This window comes from Melanerpes formicivorus, unplaced genomic scaffold, assembly GCF_026170545.1.
Source record: "Melanerpes formicivorus ecotype bairdi unplaced genomic scaffold, bMelFor1.0.p_v2 SCAF_1, whole genome shotgun sequence".
In the NCBI taxonomy this organism is placed as follows: domain Eukaryota; kingdom Metazoa; phylum Chordata; class Aves; order Piciformes; family Picidae; genus Melanerpes; species Melanerpes formicivorus.
This window is the reverse complement of record NW_027142353.1, coordinates 23,943,686-23,959,626: the sequence shown is the minus strand read 5'-3', so window position 1 is coordinate 23,959,626 and position 15,941 is coordinate 23,943,686. Positions and strand designations below refer to the sequence as shown.

Sequence of the window (15,941 nt, the reverse complement as noted above, 5' to 3'; positions counted from 1 at the left end):
ACCAAGCAAAACTGATGACAAAAGACTCAGTGAGCATAATAGGAAAAAAGGCATGAGCAAAAGGAACCACCAGAGAGGTATTTTTTTACTAAGAATAAGTGTCAAGATTAAAGATAGGACTAAAGAATGGCTTTGAAAATTTTGTATTTTCCTATAAATGTAGCTTAATTCATGTTGGTTTCAAATTCACACGCTCCAAATAAATTTAAAGAGAAACAAAAGAAAAGGTTTTTTGTTGGTTTTTTTTTTTTTCACTATAATAGGTCACTATGCATATAAAACCAAGAAAGGATTCATTAATTGTTAAAAAATTTGCTTCAGCTTATCCCAGCTAGTCAGGGTTAACCTATTTCAAAGAAAAAGGAACAACAAAATGTAGCTTTGCTAATCTCATTGATTACATACTTATCAGTCACAGTAACATATTATTATACCACATACTGTACGAAACTGACTTTGAGATTGAGTTAGTGGCAGTAAGTCCTAAATTGACTACAGTAAACTTAAAGATCAGAGGCTTCCTGATTTTTTGAGTACAGTTAAAAATATTTTTTTGGTGCAATTGGTTAAGAGCACAGCGCTCAGAGAAGTTCTTCTAAAGTATCAAAGGAGGGTTGGTGCTTGTTAGATACTGGTGACCAAGAGTAATCACAATCCACAAGTAATATCTAGAATGGATAAATGCATATATTTTTTAACTGTGTTGCTGAATCTCTACATGACTGTACATTCGTTTCTCATCAGTTGAGAAAATGACTAACACCAAATCTAGGCTATTTCTCATATTTACCCCACACGCTGCTCAAATCTAAGTGCAACACTCTTATCTAGATAACAGATCACACTACAGGATCACCTATACATCCACCTCACCAGAGCATATTTGACGTGGGTTATTTCGTGAGTGACGTCTGCCATGAAGAATTTGAAAGAATCTTGGTAGGATCCTAAAATGACTTTCATGTCCTTCCCTTAAAAAGCGGCGTTGAGACATGGATGTGTATCCCCAAATCTTCACCAAGTTATTCAATAAAGCAAATAAAAAATCAGCTCTTCAGAATTACAGTCTTCTAACACACTTCAAGATACTCTGATTTTTGTTTTTAAATGTCAGTGGAACATAAAAATGTTTTGTGAAATCCAAATGCTGCCAAACAGGTTTTAAAAGGATGCAGATTCCAAGAGCTGGAAATAAGTGCAGTGCAGTTATTTGTATTGCATGCACTTTTCCTCAGAAAGCAATTTACTAGAATGAACAAAAAAAAAAAAAATGGAAAGAAAAATCAGTTGTATTTAATGGACTGAAAACGCCAAGATAGTTTCTGTATGAAGTTGTGAGACCCTCTCAGTTCCTAGTATGCTACACTCAGCAGACTGGAAATCTTGCCACAGTTTTCAGTGCGTCTACTATGAATAAAGGAGGCACAGCTTCTCACACAGGCAGGTCAGACTAGCAGATGAAATTTCCCCCCCAAAACATGACACTGTCTGTTATACAGTGTTACACCCAAAATAACAGTAGGCAAACTAATAGCTCTGTGCTGTTTCTGATGATGAAAAGCCCTCACGAAGTATCCAGTTCGTTAGTGTACTCCAGCCATGCACAGAGATCCAAAGCAGTTGCTCATCCCAAGTAGTTGGTACTATTGCCTCTGTCTTTGTATCCTTATCCTTAACATGACAGATGTTCAGTTGTTGCAAAGAGACATCTGATGTTTCTCCTGAAGAAGGGCAAGTTGAAGGTCTTTCTTATAACTTCATAGTCTTGCTCTTAAGTTTACAACTCAGCACTCCAAGGGCAGAATTCTCATGCTGACACTTGGTGTATTTCCTACTTCTGTGTCTGCAGCACCATGGATTCCTCACGGGACAGTGCTATGCTCATGCCAGCAAATAAAATACTTCTGTGAATACAACGTTGTCAGTTAGAAACTTCTCATCGGCTATGTGAGACTCTCATCATCAATCCATCTACTCTTCTTCCCCCTGCACTAGCACAGAAGCAAAAGCCAAGCCTCTCAAAGTCAAAGCCCGTTTCCAGAACAGAGGAGAGAGGTCTCAAAAGAAAAATCTGAATCTTCCTGGGAGTTAACAAACAACTAATAGGAAGGAAGGGAGGGGAAATGAATCCCAGGCTTTCTTAAAACATATCAGGAAACCCCACACTGTCTGTTCCCCTTGTTTCTTTCAATGCAGGACAGAGGAAATTGATAATGCTGCTTTACTTGGCAGTCGACATTTTCCTCTCAATTCTGTTTAACTATGTCCTGTGTGGCCACGGATCTGCCACAAACTCAAAAGACAACATTATGCACATCAACCTGAAGGCATGTTTTGAAATATGATGCTGTTGAAAGCAAATTCAGACAGACAACCCTTAGTTAATTCACATTGAAGTAAACATCGAGTAAGTTACTGCTAAATTATAATCTGGATATACCTTGTTAACAGAGGAGAATCACTACAGTTTTAGCTAGAAGATGTTCAACCTCCAACATGAAATCACAGGGAAATGTGACAGTCTTGAAATGTGATGATTAAGAAATGTATAAATAAGAACTTATGCATTTCATGCAAATATCACTTGCTTTCTTGATTCATTATACTAAGCAGATGCACTACTGCATACTGCAGCTGTGTTACTCATCAAAACCTACCCAGATGATTTAAGTAATACAGGAATTAAAAGCATGGAAGGGACCAGCTTAGTGGTGGAAAACCACCATGATACATATCCCCACTGTACTACATACTCAAGATTCAAAAGAAAGCAGAATTGAAGTAAGACACAGCACCCATGTATTAGACAAAATTACCTATTTTCTTGTGCTGCTTGTCACCATGAGGCACAAAGCAATGGTTCTGGTCAGATACAGGGGCTGAGTCTTCCAGTGGAGGCATCAAATGTGACCAGGAGATGCCTGTGACAGATTACCAATCATCAGGGCTTTCTTTTTGTCTGGCAGGCTACTGCTTGTTTGGGGCTTTTGAGGCACACCAATCTCATGACCAAAGGACCTGGTCTGACAATTGAATGAGATGCTGATGAAATTATGCATCTTCCAGCAGCCAAGCCAACAGCTAGATAAAAAGTAGTCAGGATGAGAAGAAATGGTGTCAAGTTGCACCAGGGGAGGTTGCATTGTATCTTAGGAAAAATTTCTTCACCAAAGCAGTTGTTAAGCATTGGAATAGGCTGCCCAGAGAAGTGGTAGTCTTGTAGATGTAGATGTGGTGCTCAGTGACATGGTTAAGTGGTGTACTTCTCAGTACTAGGTTTATGGTTGAGCTTGATGATCTTAAAGGTATTTTCCAACATAAATGATTCTATGAAAAGTGGTTTTATGTCCCAGAAGTGTTTTGAGTGTGTGGTGATGCTTAACGGCACATGGTGGAAACTTCACCAACAATTTGCGCAGAGAATTATTCCATTGAAGCAAAAGGACGTTCTCCTTGCTCTCTTCATACATCAAATTCACACAGAAGATTGATGACTTGAATTGTAAAGTTAAGTACACACAATCCTACTGAAAGCCAGCCATTAACTACATCCCTGTCCACAAAACAAGTTTCTAATCTTCTTTTAAGCACTCAAATTTGCGCCTAGAAGCAATGAAATTAATCACAACAATGGCTATGGCAGTGTGCAATCAAAAGGAAACAGATGGTGTAATGCAGTATTTTCCAAACAGCAGCAGCCTCTATCTCCAGGAAAATAATCTGAGTATTTTCTCTTGCCGTTGGCATTACTGTAACAAAAGCTCCTATTAGAAGGATTTTTCTTCCTGTGCTCTGTATGACATCAGTAAATTATGCAGCAGTATAAAGGCAGTAATATTCTGTAAGCATTGGTTGGCAGAACCTACTAGACTGTATCTGTCTCTTCTTTCAATGTCATATAAACAGTAACATTCAATGGGTAACACCTTCACAATTATCTTTAAGTTACTACATACAGTCTGATGGAATCAACAAAATCGTGGCAAGGAAACAGGGCTTATCCTTCTCATGCTTCATTTCCAGTTCTGTTTCTGACTGCCAGCACAATGCTGCACATTGACAACCGAAGCAGCCACACTGACTGACATCTCTATACTCTCTCTCATTCTTCTTTTCATTACTGGGGACTCTTACAATGTTTTAGTACAATACCTTCACGTTTTCTTGGGAATTATTAAATTAAGATGCCATAATTTTCATCATTGCTGGGTGTTCTCACTGTTCCTTTCATCATTTGTTTGTGCAGGAGCCTTATCTTTATGGGACATCTCAAATATCCTACTGTGAATTTTCCTCCAAATCCTTACAATTATTTACAGGCCCTTCCTTACATCATCATATTCAACATGACACTGAAAAGTTCACATTACAGGGCCATGTATCCCTTCCTTCTCCCTGCATAGTGTAGGAGGCTCTGGTAGCAGAATCAACACTGTTCTAGCATTTCTTCTGTATGTTCTCACGCCTGGCACTTCAGATTCCACCATGAACAGCAGTCCAACCGTGAGCAGATCTTCTGCTCATCCAGTCTTTTTCCCTGGAGTCCCAGCAGAGAGGAGCTTCTGCAGAGAATTTTCAGTATGAGAAGTGCAATCACATCCCTAACAAAATTCCAGAGGCACTATCTTGCATGAACAATATAAAAGACTGTGAAAACTATATGGGCAATTGCATCTAACATATACATACGCAGAGCTCAGAAAATAGTAGGCCTTGGAATGGGTTCTAAAAAACAAATATACACTAAGTATAATAACACAAGCTAGCAAATATAATAATAATAAAAGCTAATAAATACAAGCTAAATCTAATTATTTTTTTAGGTGCAGCTGCCATGTGTATCTTTCAGAATCAACACATGTGCAATAAACAGTGGAAATTAAATGAGGATGAAGAAAAGTAGAATTGTTTAGATCTTTCTGTTGAAAGCGCGCTTCATCCATTACCTCTGTATGCATTTATTTTGTTGAGAACAGTAGTATCAACAAAGTCAAACTGGATTCATGCAACCATATTGAACAAAATTATAATTTTACAAACTTTAAAATTATATTATGCAAGGTACTTCTAATCCAAAATATAACATTTTAGAGTTGAACACCCATATACTCTAACAAGGTAGCACTAATGGTTGCTATGCTTAGTCCTGAACTTTCTTATAACCCTACATAAACATTGCATTATGGCAAGTTGCTGGGGTTGATTTTTAAAATTAAGAACAAGCTGATAAAGACTAACCTGCTCTAGAGGCTAGTCGTTAGGATAAATCAGCAAAAAGTCAGCTGACTTTAAATGGGACAAAAAAACAACTAAAAAAACCCCCAAAGCATGGCTGAAACATTAAAGACATAGAACTTGATGTTTTTATATAGAATAGAATAAACCAGGTTGGAAGAGACCTTCAAGATCATCGCGTCCAACCTATCATCCAACACCACCTAATCAACTAACCCATGTAACCAAGCACCCTGTCAAGTCTCCTCCTGAACACCTCCAGTGATGGCGATTCCACCACATCCCCGGGCAGCCCATTCCAATGGGCAATCACTCTCTCTGTGTAAAACTTCCTCCTGACCTCCAGCCTGAACTTCCCCTGGTGCAGCCTGAGACTGTGTCCTCTTGTTCTGGTGCTGGCTGCCTGGGAGAAGAGACCAACCTCTGCCTGTTTACAACCCCCCTTCAGGTAGTTGTAGAGAGCAATAAGGTCACCCCTGAGTCTACTCTTCTCCAGGCTAAGCAGCCCCAGCTCCCTCAGCCTCTCCTCACAGGGCTTGTGTTCCAAGCCCCTCACCAACTTCATTGCCCTTCTCTGGACTCGTTCCAGCAAGTCAACATCCTTCCTAAACTGAGGGGCCCAGAACTGGACACAGTACTCAAGGTGTGGCCTAACCAGTGCAGTGTACAGGGGCAGAATGACCTCCCTGCTCCTGCTGGCCACACTGTTCTTAATGCAGGCCAGGATGCCATTGGCCCTCCTAGCCACCTGGGCACACTACAGGCTCATGTTCATCCTACCATCAACCAGCACCCCCAGGTCCACAAATTCCAGAAAGCTCTTGTAGAAGGAAAATGTTGAGAAAAAACTTCTGTCTTCAAGACCTAGAAATAAACCATTATTCCTTGAGTATGCCAGCATTCTTGAAATACAAGAAAAGAGTGAAGCTTCCTTTTTCAATTTAGGTTAAAGTTCAGATACAATCTTCTGCCTGTATTATTTTCGTGCTTGTTAGAATTGGGTAGATGTGCCTATATTTCATTCTCAAGCTACTCTACCAGAACGTTCTCTCTAACAACAAGTTTAGAAAGGGATCCCATCGTGTAGTCTAGAGGATCTGTGAACTAAAATTACATTTAATAAAATACTATGACATATAAGGAGAAGCTGCGGTGTGGAGAAATCTCAGAAACAGCTATGAATGGAGATACAGCCTTGCAAACCTCCATGCTATTACAAACAAACCCAGTGTCTCTCAAGAACATAGATATTGCTAAATATCCCCAATATTTTGATACTGATTTATTAAAGGTTAGGAGTTAAATGAATTATTTAGTTTCATGAGACATCTACACTGAATTCAGTTACAAGAGCGAATTAGGTTAGTTGTCCAAGCTTAATCCTAACTGGATGTATCTGCTCAGAGACAGACTGTGATTGTAATAAGCATCAGATGAATATAAGTAGATCAGGACTGAGATAAATGGACAGCTTGCATTCTATATATACTTGCACATTATGCTGCTGATCCACAGCTGCCAGTTTATCAAGCAATTTCTCAAAAAACAAAAAAAGTTAAACTGAAATAAATCCTAAAATCAGTGTTTCATAATTTAACTGCACAATAAGAAACAAACAAACAAAACCCAGCAAGATATAAAATTAGAGTTTACATATTCTGGAAGTGTCAATATTTAATTGTCAAGGTAACAAAAAGCTTTTAAAGACTAACATCTGCCCCTCTAATTTAAGTACTCCTATATTTCATGTCTGAATTTCCTGAAGTTTAGCAATAAATTCGACCTATATCCAAAAGAACAAGTTCCTCCACCATAAGCAACAGAAAACACACAGGAAATCACAATGGATCACAGAAATAACTAGAGGAGAATGGCTCTTTATGAGCAGCCAAGCAAAATGAGATTTAACATCTAACAAGACAGCATGTCTAGTTTGTCCTTATAATTTAAGTCCTTTAACTTTTGAAGGCAACTAGCAATCGATTTCAAAACTTCAGATTTATTCTGTGAGAGGGTAAGCAAACTGCACTTATGCTGGTGAAGAGCAGGAGGTCAGAACATGGGAAAAATTTGTTTAGCACCTGGTGCCAATCCAAAGATACAAGTAAAAGGTACCATGATCTTGGAGTTCATCAAGCAGCTGCCACACTTGCTTATTTAAACTCCATTAGGTAAAATGACCTAGTAAATGACAATTACATGTTGGAACTGGGGAGTCCTCCTCTCCAAGGAGACCTTATTGTGGTCTTCCAGTATCTTAAGGGGGGCTACAATAACACTGGTGAAGGACTTTTTAGGGTGTCAGGTAGTGATAGGACTAGGGGGAATGGAACAAAACTAGAAGTGGGTAGATTCAGATTGGATGTCAGGAAGGAGTTCTTCACCGTGACGGTGGTGAGATGCTGGAACAGGTTGCCCAGGGAAGTGGTAGAAGCCCCATCTCTGGATGGTTTTAAGGCCAGGCTGGATGGGGCTCTGAGCAACCTGATCTAGAGTGAAGTGTCCCTGCCCAGGGTGGGGGGTTTGAAATTGTATGACCTTTGAGGTCTCTTCCATCCCTGACAGTTCTGTGACTCTGTGAAATTCATCAGAGGTATGAGACCTGTCTTTTCGGTCAGACGTGAAAGCATGTGAAGAAGAGGAATCTGTTCAGATTAAGAAGCTTCTGAGAACTACTTTGCTTACACGTTTAACACAGGCCCATTCTTTCACCCAAGCACAGTCTCAACTTTGTGTTCAGTACTTGACTGCTACTGCGAGAATAATGCAGGGAGATGACTGGGACTGTAGAAAGGGAATTTTTGCAGCAAGAGGAAGAAAGCAATGGGAGACCTCTGATGTTGCCACACTGCTATGCCAGCACACAATGGAGTCACTTTGAGGAGAAGCTGCTGATATAAACCAGATAAAACAATTGGCAGCAAAAAGAAGTGGCTTTAAATGGCATATCAAATGTTTTACTAACAATGTCCTGTAAAGATCATAGAATCATAGAATCATAGAATAGTTTGGGTTGGAAGGGACCTCGAAAGGTTCATCTTGTCCAACCACCCTGCAGTGAGTGGGGACATCCTCCACTAGATCAGGGTGCCTTGTTGAGCCTGACCTTGAATATCTCCAGGGATGGGGCCTAGTTTCAGGTGCACTGGCCTGCACGTACACCCTGAGACACAGTGGTCATTCCCGTCACATGCCAGCTACATCTATATAAATAGAAATCTAACAACAAGACTGAGGATAAGTAGTTGTTAAAAAATCATCTGCATCTACTATGCATATGTATGTGTATACATGTGTAGAAAAACACATATGAAACATAAAATTGAAAAATGCATGCAATAGGCAACATTGATTTCCCAGCAAACAGCTCTCTGCAGAATCAAACAGGGAGGAGAGAGCCAAAATCCAACACTGAAAGAACTTTTGCTGGAGTTTAGGAATACTTTAATTATGCTCGAAAGAAAGTTTAGTTTAAATGTTGTATCTTTTAGTAACTACAGCACATTTAACACCCATTGGGTTTGATGTCTGCAAGAAGAAGCCAGAGAAGGAAAAAGAGGCACACATGCATTTACACTCAGGTCAGATGCTGCTGCTTTCTCCAGCCAGGTCTGCCACATCTGATATTAGGTGATCAAGTCAGTAACACATCCTGCACTTCCTTAATTCCTCTACAGGAGACAGAGTGACTTTGAAACATGTTTCTCGATTGTTCAGAAAAGTTGATTTTGCTGAGGTTCAGGACACTGTGAGACCCATGATTAGATGGGTGATTTTCAGAAGGTGTTGACCTGAAGACGATACCTTTGACAATTACAAAATGCAGAACCTCTGCTGGATCTATGCATCTAGAGCTCCCAGTAGGGGTGGGCCCTGGCTATAGCATATGGTGTTCTCAGTAATCTGATGTGTACAGTGAGAGATTACTGATGCACACGTATGTAAACGTGACATCTTGCCTTCCTACTGCAAGCTAGAAAGACCCTTTGAGCCTTCAGTCTCTGCTACCGTAATTTCCTTCCTCTGAAAAATGCTCTCTGTTGCCATGTGCTTTGGACCCAGGGAAACCCACACTCAGCTCTCAATTCTTCTCTGTACAGACTTTAGTTCTTTTCCATTTTTCACAATCCTCCATGAAGGGGGTGTTAATAAAGCAAAGGAGTTTTCAGTTGAGTAGTTGCTTTGAAATTCTTCTGCACGCATTGTTACACCAATTACAACTTCATGTGGCAGTAATCCACTTGACACAAGAGAAACGGTGCTATTAATACTTCACAAAGCTGGTGTGCAGCTGTAAGTAATACCTTTTAGGGACCTTTCAGAAATGCTGTAGAAATCCCTAGGCAGTAAGAATCTAATACATTTTCTCTCACACTAGTATTAGGATTCAGCACAATAGGTTTTCTACTGCAACTTTCTGAAAGGGTCACAGGAGCACAAGAGTGATAAATCACATAAGTGTCTGAAGAAGGAATGAGATTTTCATAGTATTAATGAACATGAGGAATTCATGAACTGCCAATCTTCATGACTGCTCATGCAGGATTTTCCCCGTGTACTGATAAGCACCCTTAATTGAACTGGGATGAAGGGAGTTACTGGTGGAACACTTGCCAGTTTACTAGACAGTCAAAGTTTTAGTCTGCTCAGTTAGTTTGCCTCATTCTGCTTATCAGGTAGTCAGTTACAACAGATATATTTTGGCTACACAGTCATAATCATACACATTCAAACAAATAGATCTAAACACAGTGAGAGAACAACTGAGGGTCTTTATGCCATCTGGAACTGCAAAGGACTAGGACAAGTGAGAGGTTCACAGATTATATTCGGTTGGAAGGGACCCTTAAAGGTTATCTTGTCCAAGCCCCCTGCAGTGAGCACAGACACCTCCAAATAAATCAGGCTGCCCAGGGCCACATCGAGTCTGATCTCAACCACATTCCAAGACAGTCTATGCAAGTATTTTACTACTCTCATTGTAAAGAATTTCTTCCTTATGTCCAACCAAAATCTACCCTACTCCAGCTTCAAACCATTGCCCCTCATCCAATCACTACAAGTCCTTCTAAAATTCCTTCCCCAGCCATCCTGTAGTCCCTTTAATATATTGAAATGTAGTGATAAGATCTCTCCAGAGCCTTCTTTTCTCCAGTATCACCAGCCCAAAATCTTCCAGCCTGTCTTCATGGGACAGCCCTCCTCTGGACCCGCTCCAGCAGCTCCAGGTCTCTCTTGTGCTGGGGACCACAGAGCTGGACACAGTACTCTAAGTGAGGTCTTAAAAGAGAAGAGTGGTAAAATCACATCTCTTGACCTGCTGGCCATGCTTTGTGTGATGAAGCCCAGGATGCATTTTGCCGTCTGGGCTGCAAGGTTGCATTGTTGGCTTATGTCCATCTCTTTCACAACTAAGAACTGACAGATAATTTCCTTCCAAAAATGTAAACCAAATGCTGTATAATGCACAGGTACTATGATTGTATTTCTGAGAAAGACAACAAATTATTCCATCTATAGCATTTTATCAGTAAGCACCAACACTGAATACTGCCACAATCACACAGGCACTTTGTTTGATGTGAACATGCCAAAGGGAGGATTTCTGCTCCTAGTAACTTCTTCCTCTTGCTTCTTTGATGTGGGCATTTGCATCTATGCAGGTGCATTGTGGATCATACATGGGATTGTTTGAGGTAGGAGAAGCAGGGCAAGGACACATGATGTGGCTCTTGGCTGAAGAAGTCAACAACTGTGGCATATAATGTGGTGTGTGGAAAGCTGCTAAAATTATAAATCCCTATTGATCTCCAGTCTGGGCATTTTGAATAATTATTTCCCAAAATGAGTACTGCAGGCTGTATTTGTCTCTTTGCATTTCCTCAGCAGACATCTTCACATGATTTAATCAAATGGTATTATTGTTTACTATTTACAGCTATATATTTATAACCTCCCAAACAAGAAAAAACATTTTTATAACCACTCTTCATTGGACCTGGAGGGTAACACTGTAACTAAAGATGAGGAAAAGACTGAGGTTCTAAATACCTTCTTTGCCTCAATTTTCAACAGTAATGTAGGAGGACTTCAGGATAACTGGCCTCCTGAGTTGGGTAATGGGGTCAGGGAGCAGCGTACCCCTGAAATCCACAAGGAATTAGTTTGGGACTTGCTGAGCCACTTGGATACTCACAAATCCACAAGACCAGATGGGATCCATCCTAGGGTGATGAGAGAGCTGACAGATGAGCTGGCCAAGCCTCTCTCCATCATTTTGCACCAGTCCTGGCTCACCGGAGAGGTCCCAGACAACTGTAAGCTGGCCAATGTGATGCCCGTCCACAAGAAGGGCCAGTCGGATGAGCCAGGGAATTACAGACCTGTCAGCCTGACCTCAGAGCCAGGGAAAATTATGGAGCAGATCATCTTGGGGGCAATCACTGTGCACCTGAAGGATGGCCAAGGGATCAGGCCCAGCCAATATGGCTTTAGGAAGGGCAGGTCCTGCCTGACCAACCTGATCTCCTTCTATGATCAGGTGACCTGCCTGGTGGATGTGGGGAAGGCTGTGGATGTAGTCTACCCAGACTTCAGCAAGGCCTTTGACACTGTTCCCCACAGCAAACTGATGGTCAAGCTGTCAGCTCGTGGCTTGGACAGGAACACTCTGTGCTGGGTTAGGAACTGGCTGGAGGGCTGTGCCCAGAGAGTGGTGGTGAATGGTGCCACATCCAGCTGGCAGCCAGTCACCAGTGGTGTCCCCCAGGGATCATTTCGGGGCCCCATCCTGTTTAATATCTTCATTGATGATCTGGATGAGGGAATTGAGTGAGTCATCAGTAAATTTGCAGATGACACCAAGTTGGGAGCAGGTGTTGATCTGTTAGAGGGTAGAAGGGCTCTCCAGAGGGACCTTAACAGGCTGGACAGATGGGCAGAGTCCAACATGATGACATTCAACAAATCCAAGTGCTGGGTGCTGCACTTTGGCCACAACAACCCCATGCAGAGCTACAGGCTGGGGTCAGAGTGGCTGGAGAGCTGCCAAACAGAAAGGGACCTGATTGACAGCTGGCTGAACATGAGGCAGCAGTGTGCCCAGGTGGCCAAGAAGGCCAATGGCATCCTGGCCTGCATCAAGAATAGTTTGGCCAGCAGGAGCAGGGAAGTCATTGTGCCCCTGTACTCAGCACTGGTTAGGCCACACCTTGAGTCCTGTGTCCAGTTCTGGGCCCATCAATTTAACAAGGACATTGAGACTCTTGAATGTGTCCATAGAAGAGCAATGAGGCTGCCGAGGGGCCTTGAGCACAAGCCCTATGAAAAGAGGCTGAGGGAGCTGGGATTGTTTAGCCTGGAGAAGAGGAGGCTCAGGGAAGACCTTATTGCTGTCTACAACTACCTGAAGGGTGGTTGTAGCTAGGAGGGGTTTGGTCTCTTCTCCCAGGCAATCAGCACCAGAACAAGAGGACACAGTCTCAAGCTGTGCCAGGGGAAGTTAAGGCTTGAGGTGAGGAGAAAGTTCTTCACAGAAAGAGTTGTTAGCCATTGGAATGGGCTGCCCAGGGAGGTGGTGGAGTCACTGTCCCTGGAGGTGTTCAAGAGAGGACTGGACGTGGCATTTGGTTTAGTAGTCATGAGGTGTTGGGTGACAGGTTGGACTTGATGATCTTTGAGGTCTTTTTCAACCTTATTGATTCTATGATTCTACAACCCCCTGTTTTTGTCCAGGGGGGTTCTTGTGTTGTTTATAAATTGTAAATACATGTAAATATTATATATTTTGTACATTTTCATTGCATTTCATATTTCTAGATTGTAGTTTTGCTTGTACATATAGCTTCATTTGCTTTCCAACTGAGCTGGTCTGGCAATTTTATTTTGGAGGGATTTTCTCCAAGTTAGCTGGGGGGTAATTTTCAACCCACCACACTCCCAGAAAAAATTATTTGATCTCCAAACAACCCCTGGTGTTTCACCTGGGTGACAACCAACAGTTAGCAGAGTAGGGTGTTCAACACTCAGCACTGAAACTCAGATTTGTGATATATAGAGGCCACCAGCACCAGGCATCTGTATTAGTATGTACAGATCTGCATGGCACAAAATCCCAACAAAACCCTAGTAAATAGATACATTAAACAAGTGGCTACTATGAAAATTAACAAACCCAGATTAGTTTAGGTAATGTGACCTAAACCTTCATAAAGTCACTGTTTTGATCTGTTACAGATCTATTTAGAGTGAGCAATAAAAATCTTTCACTGACACCACAGCACTTGAGCACTTGTATGCTTTGGTGCACCAGTGGGAAAACTTTCTAACACTGCAGATTGCCATCAAATTCCACCAGTCAGCTAGGCAACAGGTCCTATGTGCTCAAGGACACAGAAGATTTCTGGAATGTCTCCATCCTGGGACATCTCTGCTCTTGGAGACATTCAAGGATCAACAGAGCATGTTCATAATAAGAAGACTGGCTTTTGAGTGGTTAAACCAGATGACACTACAGAAATCCTTTCCAGTCTAAATTATTCTATGATTATCTTGTCCATTTAGCTCCCTCACCTGTTATCCAGTTGCATTCACCACTTTGATTCCCACAGAGAAAAAAAACCCAAACAACATTTTCAGTGCTTAATTTATATTGCTTGTTTCAATTTCCTAGTGAATTAATAATTTAGTAGAATTTTATCTTCCTTATTTTAGAGTTATGTGAAGAGGCCAAGTGGTAAAATAAAACATTAAATTATTAACAAGTTGCACACACATGCAGGCAAATAAATGGTGTAGCATTATATATTTAACAGTTATTAGAAAGTACAGAAACTATAAGCATGACAGCCAAAGTCCTTTGTCAAAGGAGAGGAAAGTAGTCTCCGTATCTGGGGTAGGTATTAAAAAGAGCTAAAGTAAATGTATTTAAGGTAGATCTAAAGTCTGCACAGACTTCAGAGCTACTGGAGTAAGCAGTTTCTGGCTGCAAATGAAGAAATGAGGCTCCATTTCCCTGTTGGCAGAATTCTTCACAAAAGGCACTTTAAGCCCTGCCCCACATTTTAGCAGGATGGAATTGAATAAATCACAAGTGTGCTTGTACTTCCAAATGCTGGCAGATGATTAGATTTATCACAGGCCAGGAGAAGCTATAAATTTATTTACAATGAGTGGACAGTGCAATAAAATGATGCTCAGATCCTAAATTCTCTTGTCTCCAGCCAACTCTACTCAGTTTGCTTATATAAAGCATTGTCTTCTTATTTTGGTGCTCAAGAAAGAAACTAAGAAATAATAATATGAAATTACTGAATTTTTATACAACTTCAAATAGCTTCTACATACAATTAAGACTAACACAGCAGACAGAATTTCTCATAATTTAGCCTAAATTAATTTACTGTCTTATACATGCAGCTGAACAACCTCTTTCACATAAAATTGAATCAGAAATTGGCTTGACAAATAGAAATAGGTTTGAAGTACCATCCTCTGAATACTTACTACAAAATAACCAAGATACAGAATAAAATAATGCTACATGCAGTTTTTTACACTGCAACTTCACATTTTTCTTGAAAACTGATTTAAAAGACATTTCTAATGCCCATATATTTTACACAAAGACCTTCTGTTAACATTCATCTGGCTATCTGACCCTCCCCTTACCCCAAATGCACACAGACAGACATAGTCATTAAAGGATTGGCCGAACAAGATCTCCTTTCTTTTCTAAAGGGGGCCCACTCTGACAAAGGACTTCAGAAAGTAGTCTATATTATTAGGCACCAGGTGATGCCATCTTTTATGACACTGAAGATATAAGATCCACTTCCTCTATTTTCTGCTCTTATCCACAGTGTATTAGCATCCTTCTACTCTGTGTTTTAAAAACTGATATGGCCTGTTACTGATTTTATCAGGAACCCCTTTGAGCACCTATACAAGCTCCACCATACTGAGAAGGTAGTTTTTACTTTAATGTGTTAAGTTTGTAAGATTAGGTGCAATGACAGCAAGAGCAAAGGGTGAAAACAATTCCAGACTTGGTGCTTGCTGCAGCTCCCCAGAAACACTCAGTCTGGTCAGGAGCCCACTCCTTTCCAAGATGCAGGCCCCTACCTCCTTGTCGGAATGCATGTATGGACTCCCTTGGTGGTGAAGCAGGAATCCTTTACTGGTACAGAACATGCAGTTTATATAGGAAAAATCGAGCAGGCTAAGCAATTCCTTGACACTTTTGCACCCCTGTAGCTAATTGAGTTTTCTTCTTTGATATGTACCTGTCCACTGTTGTCTTCATCCCATATCAGGTTGAGCTGTTCTTGCATGGAGGCAAACGTCCTTGTGTCTCACACTTCATGTTGTTTACTGCAGTCAGCTCCTCTTTATCATCAGGCCGTTCTACCGTTACCAGTGGTGTTGTTCTTTCTGCTCTCCTACAACTCCCTGTTTTTATATTGTTTAAAATAGCAGACATTACTTGTGTCCTACCCATTCTCGTGTTCCTAAAAGCTATTACTACAAATACCATCAATACTGCAATTAGAATACCAATCACTACAAGGATTCCACCTATAACCCACACTCATAGATTCAGACCTGAGAATCAATTCTTTGGATTTAACCAGCTAAGATCATTGTCCAATGCTTGCCATGTTGAATCAGTCTGCACCTGTTGTAAATTTGCTAATTGCAGTTCCAGC

At 40.9% G+C, this 15,941-nt stretch overlaps 1 protein-coding gene across 10 annotated transcripts in view; it reads right to left on the bottom strand.

The window, feature by feature from the left end:
- Positions 1-15,941, bottom strand: part of MCF2L (MCF.2 cell line derived transforming sequence like) — a 202,446-nt gene that overhangs the window by 123,931 nt on the left and 62,574 nt on the right. For 2 of the 10 annotated variants that reach the window (XM_068136843.1, XM_068136891.1), the window contains exon 1: positions 874-2,038. The exons of the other annotated variants lie outside the window; for them this stretch is intronic. In XM_068136843.1, the coding sequence (XP_067992944.1) occupies positions 874-994 (121 nt within the window). In that variant the 5' untranslated portion in view covers positions 995-2,038. Of the gene's footprint in view, positions 1-873; positions 2,039-15,941 lie in introns of those variants that run through there. 10 annotated transcript variants of the gene reach the window in all.